Source organism: Carcharhinus amblyrhynchos, unplaced genomic scaffold, assembly GCF_965287045.1.
Source record: "Carcharhinus amblyrhynchos unplaced genomic scaffold, sCarAmb.v2.hapA scaffold_37, whole genome shotgun sequence".
Lineage (NCBI taxonomy): Eukaryota > Metazoa > Chordata > Chondrichthyes > Carcharhiniformes > Carcharhinidae > Carcharhinus > Carcharhinus amblyrhynchos.
In genome coordinates this window covers 5,241,799-5,267,526 of record NW_027649778.1, presented here as the reverse complement: position 1 = coordinate 5,267,526, position 25,728 = coordinate 5,241,799, and the positions used below count along the sequence as shown (strand labels likewise).

At 48.8% G+C, this 25,728-nt stretch overlaps 1 protein-coding gene across 1 annotated transcript in view; it reads right to left on the bottom strand.

Moving 5' to 3' along the window:
• Positions 1-25,728, bottom strand: part of LOC145362192 (ras and Rab interactor 2-like) — a 42,011-nt gene that overhangs the window by 13,396 nt on the left and 2,887 nt on the right. Inside the window, exons 2-7 of the mRNA XM_080218247.1 lie at positions 20,030-20,228; positions 19,131-19,239; positions 11,035-11,107; positions 9,345-9,436; positions 6,418-6,807; positions 1,207-1,917 (exon numbers count right to left, since the gene is read on the bottom strand). Of these exons, the coding sequence (XP_080074373.1) occupies positions 1,207-1,917; positions 6,418-6,807; positions 9,345-9,436; positions 11,035-11,107; positions 19,131-19,239; positions 20,030-20,228 (1,574 nt within the window). The remainder of the gene's footprint in view (positions 1-1,206; positions 1,918-6,417; positions 6,808-9,344; positions 9,437-11,034; positions 11,108-19,130; positions 19,240-20,029; positions 20,229-25,728) is intronic.

The window sequence follows — 25,728 nt, the reverse complement described above, 5'->3', positions numbered from 1 at the left end:
GGTCTGGCCTATATGTGACTCCAGAGCCACAGCAATGTGGTTGACCCTTAGATACCCTTTGAAATGGCCAAGTGAGACACTGAGTTCAAGGGGCAATTAGGGATGGGCAACAAACGCTGGCCCAGCCAGTCACATCCACATCCCTGAACCAATAGATTTTTGACTAACAAAGGAGTCAAAGGTTATTGGGGGTTGGCGGAATGTGGCGTTGAGACCACAATCAGATCAGCTATGATCTTACAGAAGGGCCTCCTGCACCTAATTTGTATGTTCTCACGATGAAGGATGAGGGGAGTGTCGCAGAAACACTGGGAAAGGTTAGTTGGGCTGAATGGTCAGTTTCTCGAGTTTACTGGGGCGGCTTAGCGGCACAGTGGTTAGCACCGCTGCCTCACAGCGCCAGGGACCCGGGTTCGATTGGGTCACAGTCTGTGTGGAGACTGCACGTTCTCCCCATGTCTGCGTGGGTTTCCTCTAGGTGCTCTGGTTTCCTCCCACAGTCCGAAAGACATGCTGGTTAGGTCAGGGGATGTAGGTGTTGCTGGCTAAGCCAGCGTTTATTGTCCTCGAACTGAGCCCATTTCAGAGGGCAGTTGAGAGTCAACCACATTGCTGTGGATCTGGAGTCACATGTAAGCCAGACCAGGTAAGGACAGCAGATTTCCTTCCCTAGAAGGAACCACTGTGTCATCCCTAGGACGACACAGTGGTTAGCACTGCTGCCTCACAGCGCCAGGGACTCAGGTTCAATTCCCTGCTTGGGTCACTGTTTGTGCAGAGTCTGCACGTTCTCCCCATGTCTGCGTGGGTCTCCTCTGGATCTCTGGTTTTCTCGCACAGTCCAAAGATGTGCAGGTTAGGTTGATGAGAGCGGTTAGGGCAACATGGAGGCACACTGATTAACACTGCTGCCTTACAGTGCCAGGGACATGAGTTTGATTCCCGGCTTGGGTGACTGTGCGGAGTTTGCACATTCCCCCCATGTCTGCGTGGGTTTCATTCAGGTGCTCTGGTTTCCTCCCACAGTGCAAAAGACTTAGGTGCCCATGCTAAATTCTCCCTCACTGTACCCACATTTTCACAGTAAGTTCATTGCAGTGTTAATGTAAGCCTTACTTGTGTTAAATAAACTTTAACTTTACGTAATCCTTACTTGTGACACAAATAAATAAACTTTAAAACGTTTGTTTGTAAAGGTGCAGTTACCAATATCACATTCCTCGTGGTCAGCCTGGTCCCGGATGTGAGTGAGTTCTGAACTTTGGGACAGATAGTTCCGGAGGCTGGTGATCATGTGGTAAACTCCCTGCAGCATCTCGGTGCTGCTGGCGTACTTATCCTTGCTGCCCATGGCGTAAGAGATGAACCCTTGCACCAGGCTCCCAAAGTAAGAACCCTTGTCCTGTGCCAGCTCCGTGATCTTGTTCCTGACCCTCCGGTCCGAGGACACGAGGCCGGTGAAGGCGTGTCCGACAGCCGACAGGCGGAACCGGACCTTTTCCGACAGGCCAATGGAGTGCCGCTGGTGCTTCTGGAGGGCGTTGGCCGCGTCGCTCTCCTCCTCCACGCTGCTAATCGACAGCGAGTCCAGCTCCGAGATGGGCGGCAAGACAGAGCTGTCGCAGGCGAAGAGGGAAGCCTCCGACCGGGATTTGGTGAGGGCCGATTGTGTCCCCTGCTGGCTCCCTTCCAGCCAGGAGGCCCGGTAGTGTGCTGGGAGCATGCGGCTGTCCCCTGCTCCTGTTTCCGAGCCGGTGCTGTGGGGCCGGGCTCGCTCCTGTTCGGTGCTTTTCCGCTCCGGGAGGTCGGACTCCGTGTCGTCTCCCCAACTCCAGGCAGCTCGCCGTGTGAAATTCTTCCTCCTCAGAGCTGTCTCGGGGCTAATCGAGGAAGTGTTCTCCGCGCTGGGGGCAGGGGCTGGAAAGGGGATACAGAAATCAGGATAGTTAGAGCTCTTTAAAAACTTCAAAACATGGACCTATCAAAACCTTTCAGCAATTTAAAGTTTAAAGATCCTTATTGATGGGGGGGGGCACTCCCTATTGACAGCGGGGGGGGGCACTCCCTATTGACAGCGGGGGGGGGGCACTCCCTATTGACAGTGGGGGGGGGCACTCCCTATTGACAGCGGGGGGGGCACTCCCTATTGACAGCGGGGGGGGGGCACTCCCTATTGACAGCGGGGGGGGCACTCCCTATTGACAGCGGGGGGGGGGCACTCCCTATTGACAGTGGGGGGGGGGCACTCCCTATTGACAGTGGGGGGGGGCACTCCCTATTGACAGCGGGGGGGGGGCACTCCCTATTGACAGCGGGGGGGGGCACTCCCTATTGACAGCGGGGGGGGGGGGCACTCCCTATTGACAGCGGGGGGGGGCACTCCCTATTGACAGCGGGGGGGGGCACTCCCTATTGACAGTGGGGGGGGGCACTCCCTATTGACAGTGGGGGGGGGGCACTCCCTATTGACAGCGGGGGGGGGGCACTCCCTATTGACAGCGGGGGGGGGCACTCCCTATTGACAGCGGGGGGGGGGGGCACTCCCTATTGACAGCGGGGGGGGGCACTCCCTATTGAGATGGGGGGGGCACTCCCTATTGAGATGGGGGGGGGCACTCCCTATTGAGATGGGGGGGGCACTCCCAATTGAGATGGGGCACCTCCAATTGAGAGGGGGCACCCCTTAATTGAGAGGGGGCACCCCCTAATTGAGAGGGGGCACCCCTTAATTGAGAGGGGGCACCCCCAATTGAGAGGGGGCACCCTTAATTGAGAGGGGGCACCCCCAATTGAGAGGGGGCACCCCCAATTGAGAGGGGGCACCCCCAATTGAGAGGGGGCACTCCCAATTGAGAGGGGGCACTCCCAATTGAGAGGGGGCACCCCTAATTGAGAGGGGGCACCCCCAATTGAGAGGGGGCACTCCTAATTGAGAGGGGGCATCCCCAATTGAGAGGGGGCACCCCTAATTGAGAGGGGGCACCCCCAATTGAGAGGGGGCACCTCCAATTGAGAGGGGGCACCTCCAATTGAGAGGGGGCACCCCTTAATTGAGAGGGGGCACCTCTAATTGAGAGGGGGCACCTCTAATTGAGAGGGGGCACCCCCAATGTACAGGGGGTACTCCCAATTAGAGGTGCCCCCTGTCACGACCTGGTAAAATAATCATAGCCTGTCAATTAGGAGTGCCCTAATTGACAGGGGGCATCTCTAATTGACAGGGGGCACCCCTAATAGACAGGGGGCACCCCTAATAGACAGGGGGGCACCCCTAATAGACAGGCTATGATTATTTTACCGGGTCTTGTTGGTTTTTAATCATAGAAATCATAGAAACCCTACAGTGCAGAAGGAGGCCATTCAGCCCATTGAGTCTGCACCGACCATAAACCCACCCGAACCCTACCCCTGTATCCTTATATATTTACACGCTAATACCTCTAACCTATGCATCTCACTACTCTAAGGGACAATTTTTAGCATGGCCAATCAATCTAACCCGCACAACTTTGGACTACAGGAGGAAACCGGAGGAAATCCATGCAGACACAAGGAGAATGTGCAAACTCCACAAGTTTGGGACAGTGACCCAAGCCGGGAATCAGACCCAGGTGCCTGGAGCTGTGAAGCAGCAGTGCTAACCACTGTGCTACCGTGCTGCCTGAGTTATAAGGAGCGGCTGAATAAACTGGGACTTTTTTCTCTGGAGTGTAGAAGTCTGAGGGGTGATCTTATAGAGATCTATAAAATAATGACGGGCGCAGATCAGCTAGATAGTCAACATCTTTTCCCAAAGGGAGGGGAGTCTAAAACTAGAAGGCGTAGGTTTAAGGTGAAAGGGGAGAGATACAAAAGTGTCCAGAGGGGCAGTTTTTTCATACAGAGTGTCTGGAACAAGCTGCCAAGGTAGTAGTTGAGGCAGGTACAATGTTGTCTTTTAAAATGCATTTAGATAGTTACATGGATATGATGGGTATTGAGGGATATGGGCCAAATGCAGGCAATTGGGATTAGCTTAGGGTTTTTTAAAAAAAAGGTGCACGGACATGTTTGGCTGAAGCACCTGCTTCCATGCTGTAAATCTCTATGACTCTATTATTACCGTAAGTCCATATGGTTGTTGCAAGCTTGGAGGGCTGTAATTTTCTTTGTTCTTTGACCAGAAGATATAGGAGCAGAATTAGGCCACTCGGCCCATCGAGTCTTTTCCATTCAATCATGTCTGATACGATTCTCATTCCCTTTCTCCTGCCTTTTCCCCATAATCCCTGATTGCCTTATTGATCAAAAACCTATCTATTTCTGTCTTAAAGACGTTCAGTGACCTGACCTCCACAGCCTTCTGCGGCAAATAGTTCCACAGATTCACCACTCTCTGGCTGAAGAAATTCCTCCTCATCTCTGTTTTAAAGGAGCGTCCCTTTAGCCTGAGGTTGTGCCCTCTGGTTCTAGTCTCTAGTGTCACAAGTAGGCTTACGTTAACACTGCAATGAAGTTACTGTGAAAATCCCCTAGCCGCCACATTCCGGCGCCTGTTCAGATTACGTTGAGGGAGAATTTAGCATGGCCAATCCACCGAACCAGCACATCTTTCAGACTGTGGGTGGAAACCAGAGCACCTGGAGGAAACCCACACAGACACAGGGAGAACGTGCAGACTCCGCACAGACAATGACCCAAACCGGGAATCGAACCCAGGTCCCTGGCACTGTGAGGCACCAGTGCTAACCACTGTGCCACCGTGTCGCCCTAACCACACTCATCAGCCTAACCTGCACAGTGTGGGAGGAAACCCGAGCACTCGGAGGAAACCCACGCAGACATGGGGAGAATGTGCAGACTCTGCACAGACAGTGACCCAAGGTGGGAATTGAACCCGGGTCCCTGGCACTGTGAGCGAGCAGTGCTAACCACTGTGCTGCTATGTTTGAAAGTTCTGGATGTAGCAAAGATGGCCAGAATTTTCTGGTCATTCGTGCCCCGCTGCCAGCAAGGACAGAGAATTTGGCGCTCAGCCAAATTTCCATTCACTGCAGCGGAACCGGAGAATCCCACTGGCGTGAACAACCGGAACATTTTGACCTCAGCTGAAACAAAGGGACCACAAATAGGGGAATTCAGTAGGAGCCTCTTTGGCCAGAGAGTGGTGAGAATGTGGAACTTGCTCCCACAGAGTGTGGTCGAGGTGAACAAAGAGAAATTCTATTCGTCAGTGAGGAAGTAGGGGACTAGACTGATCGGATGAGAAAGAAGTGGCCTACTTCTGCTCCCAATTCATATGTCAATGAAACTCAGGCTGGTGTGGAGAATGAACAGCTAGCAGGGACCAATCGGGTTGAATGGCCTGTTTCTGTGCTGTATATTCCAGCTCATTTCCCTGCTAACTCGATGGAAGCCCCCGATGTAATGGGTTTGTTTGACAGCTTCACAGATAAAGAGGCCCATTCGACCCAGCTCGCTCACCCTTTGCTATGGGGCCAGTGGGAACCCTCCCTTACGGTCAATATGTCGTAGGACTGCTTCTGTCAAACCTGCAGCAAAGCCACTGGGTAGTCGCAATGCTGACGTGTCAACGCACGCAGAAATGACGGGCATGAAAAGATCACTTCTGTGCTATTTCCGTTTGCCTTTCTGATTATTTTCTGCACTTGGTATGCAAAACAGAGGAGGTCCTTAACAACTGGTTTGAGACACCAAATAGTAGCTGTGTTCAGTGCTTTGTGAAAATTGGGCTTGGAATGCACACTAGGAAATGGGTTAGTTTGTCCAATGGGAATGCACTCATGGTTCTAACTGATTTTACAAGGGACTACATGGGCAGCACAGTAGTTAGCACTGCTGCCTCAGAGCGCCAGGGACCCAGGTTCAATTCCGGCCTTGGGTGACTGTCTGTGTGGAGTTTGCACATTCTCCCCATGTCTGTGGATTTCCTCTGGATATTCTGGTTTCCACCCACAGTCCAAGGATGTGCAGATTGGGTGGATTGGCCATGTTAAATTGCCCCTTAGTGTCCAATGATGTGCAGGTTAGGTGGATTGGCAATGGTGAATTACTCCATGCTGTCAGGGAAATTATCAGGGTAAATAAGTGGGATTATGGGAATAGGGTCTGGGTGGGATTATTGTCAGTGCAGACTCGATAGGCCAAATGGCCTCTTCTGCACTGTAGAGATTCTATTATACGGATTTTTAACTGAGTTCAAATTTCACCATCTGCTGTGGTGGGATTCGAACCCAGGTCCCCAGAACATTACCTGATTCTCTGGATTACTAGTCTAGCAATGGACTTGTGGACGAAAAGGACTCTCATCTGATGTAGTCTGGTTGTAGAGGTGAAAGGATGGTGTTACCAAGGAATGCATCACCAAACCGTCCGACGGGGCACATCTTTCAAATCAGTGAACACAAGACTGATTACCTTTAAATATCTTCTCCTCCTCCGAGCTCTTCCGGGATTCCAAGCCTTCCGTATCTTTGCTCGGCTCCGTCTCTGGATGCTCTTGGGGTGGAGCAGGATTCGCCTCGCAGCTAACCGATGGTTTCCTGCACCTCACGGCCAGTCTGGAGTGCCGGAAGGTGTGTGCCCGCAGTGGTACCTTTGTGAGCCACGTATCCCCGTGTTCCCTCAGGAAGAGGGGGTTGATGAAGAAGAGTGCGCCATTCTCAGACGTCACTTGGATAGAGCACATGGGGAGCTGCTGCTGTTTCAGGAGCTCCAAGCTCGGGGTGGGGCTGACATCGAGGACTGTGCCCGTGCTCTCCTGGTAGACCGTACCCTGGCTTTTGTTGAAGGGCGAATCCCAGAACACTGGATGGAAGCAAGGAAGGGATTAGTGGCAAACCAACACTCAAAGAACTGTGTTTATGGGATAGGGCCTGGGTGGGATTGTGGTCAGTGCAGACTCGATGGAACAAATGGTCTCCTTCTGCACTGTAGGGATTCTATGAAAAACAGCTTTAAATATCCAGAAGTCATGCAGGCGCCACAGGATTGCAAGTCATCATAAAATCCCTACAGTGCTGAAGGAGGCCATTTGGCCCATCGAGTCTGCACCAACCACAATCCCACCCAGACACTACCCCTGTGACCCCATGCATTTACCCTAGCTATTCCCCCTGACATTAAGAGGCAATTTAGCATGGCCAATGCACCTGACCTGCTCATCTTAGAAGTGTGGGAGGAAACTGGATCACCCAGAGGAAACCCATGCACACGTGGGGAGAATGTGCAGACTCCACACAGACAGTGACCCAAGCTGGGAATCGAACCTGGGTCCCTGGTGCTGTGAGGCAGCAAAGGTAACCACAGTTACTTTTGAGGGGAGGGGAGGGGAGGGGTAACCGCATGCATTTACCCTAGCTAGTCCCCTGACACTCAGGGGCAATTTAGAATGGCCAATCCACCTAATCAGCACAGCTTTGGAGTGTGGGAGGAAACCGGAGCACCCGGAGGAAACCCATGCGGACATGGGGAGAATGTGCAAACTCCACACAGACAGTGACGCAAGCCGGGAGTCGAACCCAGGTCCCTGGCGTTTTGAGGCAGCAGTGCTAACCACTGTGCCTCTGTGAAATGTAGGGAGAAGTGAATCATCGCAGCCTGACCAAGCTCTCACACTGGGATATAACACAGGAGAAAGAGTGCAGACTGAGGAACCCCGGCCCCGACCACAGGTCGCTCATTGTGTTTGGAGTCGGTGAGCGTAGGAGGGGATAGAGGAAGGAGCTGAGGGTAACTCAAGAAAGGGGGAAGGAATGGAAAGACAGAAGTGGAGGGATATGGGGGAAGAGAGGAAGTGAGGGGGGGGAAGAGGTGAGGGAAGGAGGAGGAAAAGAGGATTTGATCAGAGGAAGAGTGGCGATGGAAGAAGGAAGGGGCGAGGGCAGAGGGAGACAAAGACGAGGGAAGGATGGAGGGGGAAAGAGAAAAGGTGAGAGAAGATGGAGAGAAGTGTGTGGAAGGAAAGAGAGAGAGAGAAAGGGAGGAGGGAGAGAAAGAAGGCGAGGGAACTGGAGGAGAGAGAAGTTGAGAGAAAGAGGGGAGTGAAGAAGGGAGAGAGGGAAGGGATTGAAAGGAGTGAGGGAGAGAATTGGGGAAGAGAGACCAACACACCATAACATATAGGAGCAAATTAGGCCGTTTGGCACATCAAGTCTGCTCTGCCGTTCAATCATGGCTGACCAGTTTCTCAACCCCATTCTCTTGTCCTTTTCCCATAACCTTTGATCCCCTTACCAATCAAGAACCTCTCTATCTCTGACATAAGAGAGGGGAGAGGAAAGCTAGGGAGGGGGAATAACGGAAGCGAGAAGAGAGAGAGAGAGATGGCAGGAAAGGAGAGAGAGAGAAAGGGGAGTGAAGGAGGGAAGGAAAGAGATGGGGGAAAGACATAAAGGGAAGGGAATGGGAGGAGTGAGAGACAGAAGGAAGTTGGGAAAGAGGGTGAGGGAGAGATGGGGAGAGGGGAGGAAAGAGAATTGGGCAGAGAGGAGAGGAAACATGGGGAGATAAGGGAAGGAGGGGGAAGAGATACATAGGGATAGGGAAAGAGGGAAATAGAAAGTGAGGGAAAGAGGGGAGTGAAAGAGAGAGAGAGTGTTGGGGGAAGTCTCAAATGGAAAGGAGTGGAAGGAGTGACAGAGAGCAGAAGGTAGGGAAGGAGGACGAGGGAGGGAAGGGGAGAAAATGTGGGAAGAATGGGGAAAAGAGAATTGGGGGAGAGAAGGGAGAGAAAATGTGGAGAGATAAGGGAAGGAGGGGGAAGAGAAAGATAGGGACAGAAAGAGGGAAATAGAAAGTGAGGGAAAGAGGGGAGTGAAGGGGGGAGAGAGAGAGAGAGACATAAAGAGAAAGGAATGGAAGGAATGAAAGAGAGAAGGATGTAAGGAAGGGGAGAAAATGTAGGATGAGAGGGCAGGGAAGGATGGGGAGATAAGGTAAGGGAAAGAGGGGAACAGAGAATCGGGGACAAAAAGAGGGAGAGAGAAGGTGAGGGAAAGAGGGGAGTGAACAAGGGACAGAGAGAGGGACGGAAAGCAGGAGAGGGAGAAGGTGAGGGAAAGACGGGAGTGAAGGAGGGAGAGAGAGAGAGAGAGGGGAAAGACGTAAACGGAAGGAAATGGATGGGAGTGAGTGAGAGGAGGTAGGGAAGGAGGGAGGGAGAAGGGAAGAGAAGAAGAGGGAGAGGGAAAGAGAGGAGAGGAGAGAGGGAACTCTTTCCAATAATGACACTGCGGAGGTGAGAGCAATGAGGAGGAAACACAAAGCAGGAAACAGACTCGAAGAAAAGGAAATCAGACCGAATGCGAAAATGAACCGAAACGGCGGCAACAGAAAAAACTCACTCATGCCCAGAGCTGCGACCTGCTGCAGCTCCTCCTTGCTGGCTGCACGTAAAATGGCCGGTGGCAATTGAAGGCGGAATGGCAGTACATCTCTGTGGAACGGGAAGAACTCAGTGAAAATCAACACAGTTCCTTATTTCACTCTACCAACCTTCCTGTTTTTTTTGCAATTACAAATGTTCAGGGTCCTGTTTTTCTCTTGTTGCTGAATTTGCCTTGGTCTCCAGGTCTCACAGCACAAGCTGACCAAGAGTTAGCTCGTTGCTCATTTTGGACGGGGAGAGAGAGAGAGAGAGAGAGAAAAAAACCCACATTTCAGAATCTACCACTCTCATTTCCTGAAAGGTTGGTGACAACTCGAGAGGACGTGGCGTGAGGAACCGGGGCAAAAGACAATAATAATTTCTTTTAAACGTAGTGGGGATAGAACATGCTACCGAAAAAGTCCATGATTCCATGAAGGAGTTAGAAATATCCTCGAAAGGGAACTAATTGCAAGGCTGTGGGGAAGAACAGAGAGAAAGCACAGACACAGCGGGCTGAATGGTCTCGTGCTATAAGAGGTCATTTAGAGCTAGTTTTTTAAAAGTTTTACTTATTAGTGTCACAAGTGGGCTTACATTAACGCTGCAATGAAGTTACTGTGGAAATCCCCTAGTCGCCACATTCCACTGACTGTTTGGGTACACTGAGGGAGAATTTAGCACGGCCTCACCAGCATATCTTGAAACTGTGGGAGGAAACCGGAGCACTTGGAGGAAACCCACACAGACACGGAGAGAACGTGCAGACTGTGCACAGACAGCGACCCAATTGGGGAATCGAACCTGGTTCCCTGGTGCTGTGAGGCAGCAGTGCCGCCACTGTGCCACTAGGGGCACAGTTTTGAAATAGGAGGTTTTTAAGATGGCAATGAGGGGAAACTTCTTCTCTTGGAGGCTGGTTCATAGAATCTCTACAGTGCAGAAGAGGCCACTCGTCCCATCGAGTTTGCATTTATCTGTGCACCGTGAGGCAATGGGAACAGCTTGTCTTTGTCTCACTTGTCTCAAAGTGTTCCAATCTTGTACACCTCAGTCAAATCTCTCCTCAACCTCCTTCGCTCCAAACCAAATCTATTAGTTCATTACTCATCGCGTGCAGTTTTGGTCTCCTTTTCTGAGGAAGGATGTTCTTGCTCTCGAGGGAGTGCAGCGAAGGTTTACCAGGCTGATTCGGGGGATGGCAGGACTGATGTATGAGGAGAGATTGACTAGGGTAGGATTGTTTTTGCTGGAATTCAGAAGAATGAATCTCAGAGAGACTTACAAAATTCTAACAGGACTAGGCAGGGTAGATGCAGGGAGGTTGGTGGGGGAGTCCAGAACCAGGGCTCACAGTCTGAGGATTCAGGGTAGACCATTTAGGATGGAGGTGAGGAGACATTTCTTCACCCAAAGAGTGGTGAGCCTGTGGAATTCATTACCACAGGAAGTAGTTGTTGCCAAAACATTGAATGTATTCAAGAGGCAACTGGACATAGCACTTGGGGTGAATGGGATCAAAGGTTATGGGGAGAAAGTAGGATTAGGCTATTGAGTTGGACAATCAGCCATAATTGTGATGAATGGTAGAGCAGGCTTAAAGGGCCGAATGGCCTCCTCCTGTTCCTATCTTCTGCGTAAGTGTGGGTACGTTAACACGTCCTTACCTGCTCACACAGTAATAGCCAATCAGCTGGAATAAGCTGCTGAAGCCCAGGAAGGAATGTTCCAGATAAAAAACTGTGGAAAATAGAAGGAAACCAGAGTCAGTTGTCAAAATTGAGCATCTCTGCTTAACTAACATCCTGTCCTAACTGAACAGTGTGCTGCAGAATGGTTACAGCACGGATTGAGACTGTGTCTGCACTAGCCCTCCAGATTTACCCATTTTATTTTACTTTCTCAGATAACAATCCAAACTCCCCTCTTCTCCATGGAATCTGCTTCCACCACTCTATCGGGCAGCGCATTCCAGATCCTAACCACTCGCTGCGGGAGAAAGCTTCTCCTCGTGTCCCCATTGCTTCTTTTCCCACTCAGATTAAACCTGCGCCACCTGTTTCTCCATCCTTCCACCAATGGGAACGGTTCCTCCCTATGCGCACTGTCCAGACCCCCTCGTGATTTTGAACACCTCGATCAAATCTCCTCTCGACATTCTCTTCCCCAAGGAGAACAGTCCCAACCTCTCTAACCTGCCCTTACTGAAGTTCCTCATCGCTGGAAGTAGAAAGCTTTGATGTTGTGTAAAAGGGAAGTGAATTTGTTCCCTTTTGCACTGTGTGTACTGTACTTATACAGGACTGTACACTGAGATTGTGTGTGTATGTGTGTGTTTGTTTTTAAAGTTTTTATTAGTATCACAAGTAGGCTTACATTAATACTGCAATGAAGTTACTGTGAAAATCCTCTAGTTGCCACACTCCAGTGCATGTTCGGGTACACCGAGGGAGAATCTAGCACAGCCAATGCATTTAACCAGCACGTCTCTCAAACTGTGGAATGAAACCGGAACAGCCAGAGGAAACCCACGCAGGCACGGGAGAACATGCAAAGTCTGCACAGGCAGTGACGCAAGCCGGGAATCGAATCAGCGTCCCTGGCTCTGTGTGCCACCGCACGCGTGTGCGTGTGTGTGTGCGCGCGCCAGTGTTTGAGTGTATGTGTGTCAGCGTATGTGCGTCAGTGTGTGCATGTGTGTGTCAGTGTATGTGTGTGTGTCAGTGTATATATGTGTGTGTGTGTGTGTGTGAGTGCATGTGTGTGTGTCAGTGTATGTGTGTGTGCGTCAGTGCATGTGCATCAGTATGTGTGCGCGTGTGTGTGTGTGTGTGTGTGTGAGCAAGATTTGCATTTATATAGTAACTTTCACAATGCGCGGACACCCCAAAGTGTTTTGCAGTCAACGGATTACTATTGAGATGGACTCACTTCACAAACCGTGGCAACCAATTTACACACAGCAAGCCCCAGAAGCAAAGGCCGGATAATGAGCAGACTAACATCTTTTACAGGATAAACATTGGTCTCACAGCAACAGGGAGAAGTCTGCTCTGTTTGTCTTTTAATAGTGGCCACGTGAGCTTTTACCTACATCCACCTGAAAGGACCTCAGTTTCAATGTCTCGAGCGAAAGACGGCACCTCAGACAATGTAGCACCCCCTCATTAGAGAGTAGTCAGCACCTTCAGAGTCAGGGTTTGAGATTAGGAACAACACCAGATATGATCAAACCATTACTTTTTCCCTTTGTCAGTAGAATTCTAGGTTAGAAACTGAAGTCAAATTAAGCAAACAAGTGAGGGCTGAATGGAAAAGGCTGAGTAGAGATGATATACAGAAAACAGTCTGGAATCAACAAAACACTGGGTTACTTTGAGCTTCAGTTAACCCTCTCTCCATCCACAAGACATGCAGACACCGACTGACAAACGGAAAGTTGGAGAGATTTTCTAGAGTTTCAGCTCATGACAATGTCTTTCCTGCCTCGCCAGGGGGATCTTATTTAATCAGACAATTTCCATGACAAATACCGAAAAAACAGTACCAAAATACACATACTGCTTAATCTCATCAAAATGTTAGTGCAAGAAGATGCTATTCGGCCCCTCATGGTCAATGCTAGCTCCCTGACTGGAGTAATCCACTCTGAGACCATTTCCAGACCCTGTCCCTGTCCCATTTTCCTATTAGTTAATTTTAAATAAAGTAATTAAATGTGTCAGAACAGCTCCTTGTGATAAAGCATGTCATCTCTTCTCTACATCTTTCTCCACCCACCCCCATCTCTTCCTCTCTCTCTGTCATGCACTCTGCCTCTCTCTCTCTTCCCCTTTCTGTCTCCCCCTCTTTCTCACTCAATCTCGCTCACTCTCTCTTTTTCTCTCTTGTGCTCTCCCTCTCTCTCTCATTCTCTCTCCCTCTTTCTCGCTCACCCTCTCTCTCTCATACTCTCTGTGGGATGAAACCAGAAAGTTAAGTTAAAGTTAATTTATTAATCACAAGCAAGGCTTAGATTAACACTTCAATTCCCCTAGTCGCCACACTCCGGTGCCTGTTTGGGTCAATACACCTAACCTGCACATCTTTGGACTGTGGGAGGAAACCAGAGCCCCCGGAGGAAACCCACACAGACACGGAGAGAATGTGCAAACTCCACACAGACAGTGACCCGAGTCTGGAATTGAACCCAGGTCCCTGGAGCTGTGAGGCAGCAGTGCTAACCACTGTGCCACCCCAGGGGCCTTTCTCTCTCTCTGCCTCTTGCATTCACTTTCTCTCTCACACACTCTTGATTTTTTTCTCTCGTTCTTTCTTCCTCTCCCCCTCTCTGTCTCTCTCTCTCTCTCGCTTGTGCTGGCTCTTACCCCACTCTCTCTTTCCCTTGCTCATGTCTCTCTCCCCCACCCTCTCACTCTCTCTCTTCCTTTCTCACTCCCCCAGCCTCTCTCTCATAAGAACATAAGAATTAGGAGCAGGAGTAGGCCATCTAGCCCTTCGAGCCTGCCCCGCCATTCAACAAGATCATGGCTGATCTGAAGTGGCTCAGTTCCACTTTTCCGCTTTCTCCCCATAACCCTTAATCCCCTCGCCTACCAAAAACCTATCTACCCGCGTCTTAAATATATTTAGCGAGGAAGCCTCAACCACTTCAACAGGCAGAGAATTCCAGAGATTCACCACCCTTTGAGTGAAGAAGTTCCTCCTCAACTCTGTTCTAAACTGCCCCCACACCTTATCTTGAGGCTGTGCCCTCTAGCCTTCACCCTCACTCACTCTCTCTCTCCCCTTCCCCCTCCTTTTTCCCCTCCCCCTCTCCACCCCTCTTTCCCTCCCCTCGCTCCCTCTCCCCCTCTCTCTCTCTGTCTTTCTGTCTCTCTCGCTCACACTCCCTCTCTCTCTTTTCCTTGCTTGTTCTCTCTTCTTCCTCTCTCTCTCCCCCATTTTCTCTCTCTCTCTTCCTCTCACAGCCAAGGCTCAGTTGCTCGCATTTCTGCCTCACAGTCAGACGTTGCCAGTCCTTGTCCCACCCCCGAGACTTGAACACAAATAAATCAAGGTGGACACTGGCTGTGCAGTACTGAGGGGGAGCTGCACTGCCAGAGATGCTGTTTTTCAGATAGCATTAAATTGAGACTCTGTCTACTCCCAAAAAGAGCTGTGGAGTTCTTCCTGGGATCTGGGCTAACATTTATCAACATTACAATTCACACCCTTATCACAAATCTGTTTGTGGGATCTTGCTGTACACAAATTGGTTGCTAAGTGACCTCCATTACAACAGCGAATATATCAGAGTCGGCTGGAAAGTTCTCCTGAACATCCTGAGATTGTAAAAGGCTGGATATAAATGCACATTTGTCTTATTTTCTTTGCAAACATTTCTTTGCATTTTAACCCAGCAATGACGACCCTCGATCTGTTTCCATGGTTACCTATGCACCAAATGTTCTTTCAAACAGCCCCTCACTCTTTAGCAACTCAAACCGCCACCACCCCACCCCCCACCCACCCAATATTGTAAACTTTGAATCTCAGAACCTGTACAGTGCAAAAGAGGCCATTCGGCCTATCGGGCCTACTCCAACAACAATCCCCGTAACCCCATGTATTTACCCTGCTAGTCCACCTGCTCCACCTAACCTGCACATCTTTGGACACTGAGGGGTAATTTAGCATGGCCAATCCCCCTAACCTGCACATCTTTGGAGTGTGGGAGGAAACCGGAGCACCAGGAGGAAACCCACGCAGACATGGGGAGAACGTGCAAACACCACACAGACAGTCTCCCAAGCCAGGAATCGAACCTGGGTTCCTGGCGCCATGAGGCAGAGTGCTAACCAGTGTGCCTTCAGTGGATCTTCCAGTAACCTTGTCTGTTGCAGCTGTAAAGCCGGAATATTTCTTTCCCACCCTGTCTAGAACTTATAAAATTCTAACAGGGTTAGACAGGATGGATTCAGAAAGAATGTTCCCGATGATGGGGAGAGTCCGGGACGAGGGGTCATAGTTTGAGGATAAGGGGTAAACCTTTTAGGACTGAGGTGAGGAGACATTTCTTCACCCAGAGGGTGTCGAATGTGTGGAATTCACTCCCACAGAAAGTAGTTGAGGCCAAAACATTGTCTGATTTCCAGAAGAAATTAGATATAACTCTTGGGATGAAGGGATCAAGAGCTCTGAGGGAATCAGGATTTAGAATTCGATGATCAGCCATGATAAAAATGAATGGTGGAGCAGACTCGAGGGACCGAATGTCCTACTTCTGCTTCTAGTTTCTATAATTCAGTAGTGGTCGAAACTGTGCAGACAATTCAAACCACAGCCTCAAAGGCCCCCTTCCTGCTTCCCTATTTCCCTCCCTCCCTCCCTCCCATCCCTTTCAGAGAAAGCTAGGCTGATGATCCTGACCAGGGTGGGTACTGAGGCCAATAGTCCCTGCCAGCCCCCAGCTGAGATTAGACATTGAGGATGAACTTGAGATTGTCTTAATTACGTGGTAGCTCTAGAGGAGTTTCCCCAGGATGTTGCCAGTGATGGAGCGTTTGAGCTCTATGGAGAGACAGAGATAGGCTTGGATTGTTTTCTCTGTAGCAGAGAAGGCTGAGAGGTGGGTGGGGGGTGGGGGGGGGGGAGGGGCGGGAAACGTGATTGAGGTGTATCAGATGATGAGGGGTACGGACAGGGTGAGTGGGGAGCAACTGTTCCCCTTGGCTGAGGATCAATCAAGAGGGGGCAGAGTTTTAGGGTGAGGGGCAGAAGATACAGAGGCGATTTGAGAAAAACTTTTTCACTCAGAGGGTGGTGGAAATCTGGAATGCACGGCCTGGGAAGGTAGTGGAGGCTGGAAATCTCTAAAAAATATTTGGATGAGCACTTGGAACATCATAACATTCAATGATATGGGACAAGTGCAGGAAAATGGGATTAGTGCATGTATTTATTACTGTCACAAGTAGGCTTACATTAACACTGTGAAAATCCCTAGTCGTCACACTCTGGCACCTGTCCAGGTACACTGAGGGAGAATTTAGCATGACCAATGCACCCTAACCAGCACGTCTTTTGGACTGTGGGAGGAAACTGGAGCACCTTGAGGAAACCCACTAGACACAGGGAGAACGTGCAGACTCCGCACAGGCAATGATGCAAGTAGGAATTGACCCAAGCCACTGGGGCTGAGGCAGCGGTGCTAACCACTGTTCCACTGTGACAACCCTCCTAGACTCAACAAGCTGAAGGGCCATTTCTGGGCTCTATAACTATGATCTAGAAACCTCATGAAGGGCGGGGGTAGTGTTTGGGGAGAGGAGAGTCATTCAAACCATCGCCTGTTGTTGTGACGCAACGTGTTGCCAACACTTGTTATTTCTTGGATTACACAAAGTCAGTCAGAACAAGCCCTTTTTTTCCACTCTCGTACTCACAAACTTCCTCTTGAGTCTTTCAACTCAACATATTTTCCTCTCCTGTTCCACCCACGGTGTCTGTTAATTCAGGGTAAATTCTTCGGAGTAAAGTGCATGGTGATACCATCATAAACTCTTTGTTATTTGCTTTTTTTCCGTTTATCTTTCTACCTTTGGTTATTTTTGTGATAATTGGATTTAAATGAAAGAACACGATGAATCCAGGCTAAGCTCAATCCATCACTCAAACCAGCTTCCCATCCATCCACTCTGTCTACACTTAATAAGAACATAGGACCTAGGAGCAGGAGTAGGCCCTCTGGCCTCCACCATTCAATAAGATCATGGCTGATCTTTTCGTGGACTCAGCTCCACTTACCCGCCCACTCACCATAACCCTTAATTCCTTTACTGTTCAAAAATTTATCTATCCTTGCCTTAAAAACATTCAATGAGGCAGCCTCAACTGCTGGACAGGGAATTCCACAGATTCACAACCCTTTGTGTGAAGAAGTTCCTCCTCAACTCAGTCCTAAATCTGCTGCGCCTTATTTTGAGGCCATGCCCCCTAATTCTAGTTTCACCTGCCAGTGGAAGCAACTTCTCTGCTTCTATCTTATCTACTCCCTGTATAATCTTATATGTTTCTATAAGAACCCCCCCTCATTCTTCTAAATTCCAATGAGTATAGTCCAAGTCTACTTAGTCTCTTCTCATAAGCCAACCCTCTTAACTCCGGAATCAACCCAGTGAATCGCCTCTGCACCCCCTCCAGTGCCAATATATCCTTTCTCAAGTAAGGAGGCCAAAACTATACACAGCTGTGGCCTCACCAGCACCTTGTAGAACTGCAACATAACCTCCCAGTTTTTAAACTTCACCCCTCCAGTAATGAAGGACAAAATTTCATTTGCCTTCTTAATTACCTACTGCACTTGCAAACCAACCTCCCGCCACCTCAGAAAAGCAGCCAGCATAATTAAGGACCCTACGCACACCGGATATTCTCTCTTCCACCTTCTTCTGTCGGGAAAAAGTTATAAAAGTCTGAGGTCACATGCCAACCGACTCAAAAACAGCTTCTTCTCTGCTGCTGTCAGACTTTTCAATGGACCTACCTCGCATTAAGTTGATCTTGCTCTACACCCTAGCTATGACTGTAACGCTACATTCTGCACTCCTTTCCTTCTCTATGAATGGTATGTTTTGTGTTATAGCACACAAGAAATGATATTTTTCACTACACCAATACATGTGACAATAATAAATCAAAACCAAATCAAAAAGCAATGGTCAGGATTATATTCATTGGGGTTTAGGAAAGTGAGAGGGGGATCTCATAGACACAGAAAATTCTAACAGGATTAGACAGGGTAGATTCAGAAAGAATGTTCCTGATGGTGAGTGGAATCCAGAACTAAAGGATCATAGTTTGAGGATAAGGGGTAAACTTTTATTAGGACTGGATGAGAGGTCACACAACACCAGGTTATAGTCCAACAGGTTTATCTGGAGGCACAAGCTTTCAGAGTGCTGCTCCTTTGACATTTAGGACTGAGGTGAGGAGAAATGTCTTCACCCAAGGGTGGTGGAATTCACTCCCACAGAAAGTAGTTGAGGCCAAAACATTGTCTGATTTCAAGAAGAAATTAGATATAGCTCTTGGGGCTAAAGGGGTCGAGGGATAGATGGGGGCGGGAAGGGGGGGCATCAGGATATTGAATTTGATGATCAGCCATGATCAAAATGAATGGTGGAGCAGGCTCGAAGGGCCAAATGGCCTACTGATTCTGGTTTCTATGTTTCTAGAATGTGCTGTTGTGGAACATGAGGATCAGGCTACGATGCCCCACACGGTGAAATAGCTGGCTAACACTCTCAAGGAACATTAGATTTGTTATGCAGGCTGACAGGAGCCGTGGGATTGGAACTCACCAGCTCACTACATGCTGGGTACGACTGTGCCATCATGTGAGGCGGCACGGCAGCACAGAGGTTAGCACTGCTGCCTCACAGCACCAGGGACCCGGGTTTGATTCTCGGCTTGGGTCACTGTCCATGCGGAGTCTGCACATTCTCCCCGTGTCTGCATGGGTTTCCTCAGGGTGCTCCGGTTTCCTCTCACAGTCCAAAAGACGTGCTGGTTAGGGTGCATTGGCCGTGCTAAATTCTCCCTCAGTGTACCCGAACAGGCGCCAGAGTGTGGCAACTGGGGGATTTTCACAGTGACTTCATTGCAGTGTTAATGCAAGCCTACTTGCGACACAAATAGACTTTGTGATACCTTTCATGGTTCACTAGCCCGTTCATTCCCTGGGGAAAGCAGAGCTAAGCGGCTGTCAGGATGGGCTTACCTGAACCATCCTCCTTGACAATGAAGTCCTCCGATTCCGGAGTTCCACTTCCCAGTTGAACAGTTAGGATCTTATTTTTGCCACAGTTATTACTCCACAGTAAAAACGTCTGAAAGAGGGGGGAAAAAAACGAGCTCAATACGAGTAGATTTCTCTCACCCTGTCTGGCCACATTGTGACCGCACCTTCCACAGCCGTCAAACTCTGAAGTGGGACTTGAACCTGCTGATCCAGGAATAGGGACACTACCCTCAGCATCACAAGACCTTCTCTAATATGTTAAAGATGCTGTCTAAATATAAGTTCATCTGCCTCCACACTCCACAGGGACAGGCAGGTCATGTGGCCTTCTGGGGTCTCCCCCTTAAAGGGGCCACACTTTCAATCTCACCTTTCACAACATTAACATCCCAATGCAGTTTACAGTCATAGAATCAAAGAATCCCTACAGTACAGAAGAGGCCATTTGGTCCATCAAGTCTGCATCTCTCCCTGATAAAGTATCTTATTCATGCCCTATCACCATTCACATCTTTGGACACTAGGGGGCAATTTTGCATGGCCAATCCACCTAACCTGCACACCTTTGGACACTAAGGGGCAATTTCGCATGGCTAATCCACCTAACACACATCTTTGAACACTAAAGGGCAATTTAGCACGGCCAATTCACCTAACCTGCACATCTTTGGACACTAGGGGGCAATCTAGCATGGTCAATCCACCTAACCTGCACAGATTGGGAACATTCTTTCTGAATCTACCCTGTCTAACCCTGTTAGAATTGTGTAGGTTTCTATGAGATTCCCCTCTCACTGTTCTAAACCTTGGGTTAGAACTTCGGGAGAGAGTGGATGGTTTGAGGCTCTGCTTCCCCTTTACAGAGTTATGAGACCTACCCCTGGAGGTTGCCGCTGAAGGATGTCCTTCACTTGCGCTGGCTCGACGCCCAGCTGCAGCCAGATGTTGTGGGACAGCATCAACTTGTCAAAGAGACTGAGCTTGGAGCATGGGGAAATGTCTCTGTGGTCTTCCTCCTTCCCTTGAGGGCTCAGATATCCGCCGTTGCAAAGCTGTTGACTGTTTGGGCTGTAGGGACTGAGATGAAACAGGATTAGCATCAATGTCTCCAGTCTCTTTCTCTCTGGAGCATAGAAGGCTGAGGAGTGATCTTATAGAGGTCTATAAAATAATGAGGGGCACAGATCAGCTAGATAGTCAACATCTTTTCCCAAGATAGGGAAGTCTAAACCTAGAGGGCATAGGTTTAAGATGAGAGAGGAGAGATACAAGAGTGTCCAGAGGGGCAATTTTTTCACACAGAGGATGGTGAGTGTCTGCAACAAGCTGCCAGAGGTAGTAGTCATAGAGGCAGGTACAATTTTGTCTTTTAAAAAGCATTTAGACATGGGTAAAATGGGTATAGAGCGATATGGGCCAAATGTGGGCAATTGGGACTAGCTTAAAGGTTTAGAAAAAAGGGTGGCATGGACAAGTTGGGCTGAAGGGCCTGTTTCCATGCTGTAAACCTCTATGACTCTATGACACCCGGCACTCTTACTTCCGCAGCTGTATTTGGGATGCCTCACCATCTTCAAGCGTCCCTGGAAATGGGTAATGATGTTTTTTTCAATAAGATACGAGACATCACTGATTTGTTGCCCATCCCTGATTGCCCTCAAACTGAGAGACTCACTGGGTCATTTCAAAGGGCAAGCCCATTGCTGTGGGTCTGGAGTCACGTGTAGGCCAGACCGCATAAGGACAGCAGATTTCCTTCCCTAAAGGACATTAGGTTTTCACAATGGTTCCATGATCATCATTACAGTTTTAATTCCAAGATTTTCTTAGTGAATTCAAACCCCACCATCTGCCCTGGTGGCTTTTGTATCCAGGTCCCCAGAATATTTACAGGATTACAGGACCAAGGCGGGTGTAAGGAATTAGATCACAGCCATAGAATCATAGAATCTCTGCAGTGCAGAAGAGGCCACTTGGTCCAATGAGTCTGCACAGACTCTCTGACCAAGCATCTCACCCAAGCCCTCTTCCCCACACTATCCCCATAATCCCACGCATTTAGCAGGGCCAATCCACCTAACCTGCATATCATTGCACAGTAAGGGGTCATTTAGCCTGACCAATCCAGCTAACCTACACATCTTTGGATATTAAGGGGCAATTTAGCATGGCCAATTTACTTAGCCTACACATCTTTGGATACTAAGGGGAAATGTAGCATAGCCAATCCACCTAATCCTCACATCTTTGGACACTAAGATGCAATTTAGCATGGCCAATCCACCTGACCCGCACATCTTGGGAGGAGTTGGAGCAACAGGAGGAAACCCACGCAGAGGGAGAACGTGCAAACTCCACAGTCACCTGAGGCCAGAATCAAACCCGGGTATCTGGCGCTGTGAGGCAGCAGTGCTAATCACTGTGCCACCTGTGAATAGCAGCAAATCAGGCTGAATGGCCTCCTTGTGTTCCTAGAAGTAGCCAAATCTTTTTCTTCAAGAAGAGTTTTGACATTCTTGCTCATGCACGAATGGTGTACCTTTGGTTTGAACGTGCGTCTTTTTATCATGGTGGGATCAGAGAAGCTGTAACAAGGGAGGAGGAAATGTGCTGTGGGTAATGACGGCCAAATTTAACTGCAAAATGAAACAGACTCTGTCTCTCAGACTGACGACATTTCCTGGACCTTGTCCGGAGTGGAGTTTTGATAAATGCAGAATTGCAGCGTTCTAACCAGCCTCTCCTGTTCTTGGCTCAATGATATGTAGCCAGTGAAACCAAAGATTTAGTTTGCACCTTTCACAAACTCAGGGACATCCCGGAGAACCTTACCATCAAGTGCACAGCAAGATCCCACAAACAGCAGTGCAGTCATCTGCTTTGATTTATTATTGTCGCATGTCTTGGGAAACAGTGAAAAGTATTGTTTCTTGCGCGCTGTACAGACAAAGCATACTGTTCATAGATGACAAAGGGGAGATGGTAAGGAGAGGCGAATACACCAGTGCAACCGTAGCTAGGGTGTAGAAAAAGATCAACTTAATGGGAGGCACGGTGGCACAGTGGTTAGCATTGCTGCTTCACGACGCCAGGGATCCAGGTTCAATTCTGGCCACTGCATGCGTGGAGTCTGCACATTCTCCCGGTGTCTGTTTGGGTTTCCTCCAGGTTCTCCAGTCTCCTCCCACAGTTCAAAGATGTGTGGGTTGGGTGGATTGGCCATGCTAAATTGACCCTTGTGCCAAGGGATTAGCAGGGTAAATATGTGGGGTTATGGGAATAGGGCCTGGGTGGGAGTGAGGTCAGTGCAAACTCGATGGGCCGAATGGCCCCGTTCTGTACTGTAGGGATTATATGAATCTATGATAAGGCAGGCCAATTCAAAAGTCTGACAGCAGCAGGGAAGAAGCTGTTCTTGAGTCGGTTGGTACGTGACCTCAGACTTATGTATTTTTTTCCCAACAGAAGAAGGTGGAAGAGAGAATGTCCGGGGTGCGTGGGGTCCTTAATTATGTTGGCTGCTTTGCCGGGGTGGCGGGAAGTGTAGACAGAGTCAGTGGATGGGAGGCTGGTTTGTGTGATGGATTGGGCTTTGTTCATGACCTTTTGTAGTTCTTTGTGGTCTTGGGCAGAGCAGGAGCCCAGACCAAGCTGTGATACAACCAGAAAGAATGCTTTCTATGGGGCATCTGTAAAAGCAGTCGACATGCCAAATTTCCAAAGCCTCCTGAGAAAGTAGAGGCGTTGGTGGGTTTTCTTAACTATAGTGTCGGTGTGGAGGGCCCAGGACTGGTTGCAGACACTGGGACCCAGGACACAGCCAAGGACTTTCCCCTTCCCACAGCAGCTGTGACTTCATTTGTGACCACTTCAATTGAATGGTTCCCATGCAGGCTGGCACTGCAGATAGTGCGGCATTCCTACATAGACTCTGGATTTGGTGCATGTATATCTGAAGTGGGACTCAAACTCTGCATTTCCTGAGTCAGAAGCAATACCTATACCCACCAGACATTCTCTCTCCCACCTTCTTCCATTGGGAAAAAGAGACAAAAGTCTGAGGTCACGTAGCAACTGACTCAAGAACAGCTTCTTCCCTGCTGCTGTCAGACTTCTGAATGGACCTACCTTGCATTAAGTTGGTCTTTCTCTGCACCCTAGCTATGACTGTAACACTACATTCTTCACCCTCTCCTTTCCTTCTCTATGAACAGTATGCTTTGTCGCTATAGTGTGCAAGAAACAATACGAGAATAACTTCTTCCCTGCTGCCATCAGACTTTTGAATGGACCCACCTAGGGTGGCACAGTGGTTAGCACTGCTGCCTCACAGCACCAGGGACCCAGGTTCGATTCCTGGCTCGGTGTCTCTGTCTGTGTGGAGTTTGCATGTTCTCCCTGTGTGTGCGTGGGTTTCTTCCCACAGTCTGAAAGATGTGCTGGTTAGGGTGCATTGACCTGAACAGGTGTTGAAATGTGGTGACTAGGGGAATTTCACAGTAATTTCATTGCAGTGTTAATGTAAGCCTTACTTGTGACTAATAAATAAATAAAAACTTCTAAACCTTGCATTAAGTTGATCTTTCTCTACACCCTGGCTATGACTGTAACACTCCATTCTGCACTCTCTCCTTTCCTTCTCTATGAATGGTATGCTTTGTCTGTATTGTTCCTTTGGAAAGAAATCTTCAAATGCAAACAATAAAAATAGAACAAAACTTACGCCCAACTTACAAATCAAAGAAAGGATTTAATAAAGAAACTTCATTACTGCAAATTTGGGGCCTTGACCTCGACCAGTCCAAGCTTCCCCACAATTCCCAACAGGTTCTAGTCACCCTATTATAGAAAGGATATTATTAAACTAGGAAGAGTGCAGAAAAGATTTACTAGGATGCTACCGGGACTTGATGGATTGAGTTCTAAGGATAGGCTGGATAGACTGGGACTTTTTTCCCTGGAGCGTAGAAGGCTGAGGGGTGATCTTATAGAGGTCTATAAAATAATGAGGGGCACAGATCAGCGAGATACTCAATATCTTTTCCCAAAGGTAGGAGAATCTAAAACTAGAGGGCATAGGTTTAAGTTGAGAGGGAAGAGATACAATATGGTCCAATACGGGGCAACTTTTTCACACAGAAAGTGGTGAGTGTCTGGAATGAGCTGCCAGAGGTAATAGAGGCGGGTACAATTTTGTGTTTTAAAAAGCATTTAGATAGATACATAGGTAAGATGGGTATAGAGGGATATGGGGCGAACACGGGCAATTGGGACGAGCTTAGCAGTTTAAAAAAAGGGTGGCGTGGACAAGGTGGGCCGGAGGGTCTGTTTCCATGCTGTAAACCTCTATGAATCTATGATTATTTATAGTCAGCTGACCATCACATCATTCTGTAATTGGTTTATTGGGTCAGCTGACACTTACAAATTGTTACATCCGATACAAAGTTGTCACCAGTTACATTCTGATACGTACAGCGCGCAAGAAACAATGCTTTTCACTGTACGCTAATGCATGTGACAATCATAAATCAAATCAAATCAAATACTTACCTTGGAAGGAGTGCAATGCAAATTCACTAGACTGGTCTCTGGGGTGAAGGGGTTGTTCTATGATAGAGAGGCTGAGTAAACTGGGTCTATATTCGCTGGAGATTTGAAGAACTGGGGGGGGGCAGGGGGAGGTGTGATGTGTTTGAGACATGTTAAATTCTTCAGCCGGGATGGATACTGGGAGGATGTTCCTCATGCCTCAGGAACCTCGGATACGGCCTCACAATTTCAGAGGGAAGGGGTTGACCGAGGTGAGGAGACATTTCTTCACTGTGAATCCTTGGAATTTTATTTCCCAGAGGATCGTGGATGGTCCACCGTTGAGGATATTTAAGACAGAGAGACATAGATTTTTAGGAATTAAGGGAAACGAGGATAGTGCAGGAAAAAGAGGTGGAAAATTATTGTTGAATCATAGAGTCCCCACAGTGCAAAGGTGACCATTCAGCCCATCAAGTCTGCATCAACAAGAATCCCACTCAGGCCCTATCCCCATAGCCCCGCCTATTTACCCTGCAAATGCCCCTGACACTAAGGGGCAATTTAGCATGGCCAGTCTACCTCACCTGCACATCTCTGGACACTAAGGGACAATCCACCTAGTCTACACATCTTTGAATATTAATGGACAATTTAGCATGACCAATCCATCTAATCTGCATATCTTTGGACACTAAGGGGAAATTTAGCATGGCCAATCCACCTAACCTGCACATCTTTGGACACAAGGGGGCAATTTAGCATGACCAATCCACACATCTTTGAACTGTGGGAAGAAACAGGAGCACCCGGAGGAAACCCACGCAGACACGGGGAGACTCCGCACAGTCACCCGAGGCCGAAATTGAACCCAGGTCCCTGATGCTGTGGGGCAGCAGTGCTAACCACTGTGCCATCATGCCACCCCATATTGAAGGATAACATTCCATTAGCTTTCTGAAAGCAGCAGAGAGAGTGGCTGAGTTTAATCTCCCTATTGCAGATCTAGAGTGAGGAACCTCTCCACTATCCCTTCTAGCACATA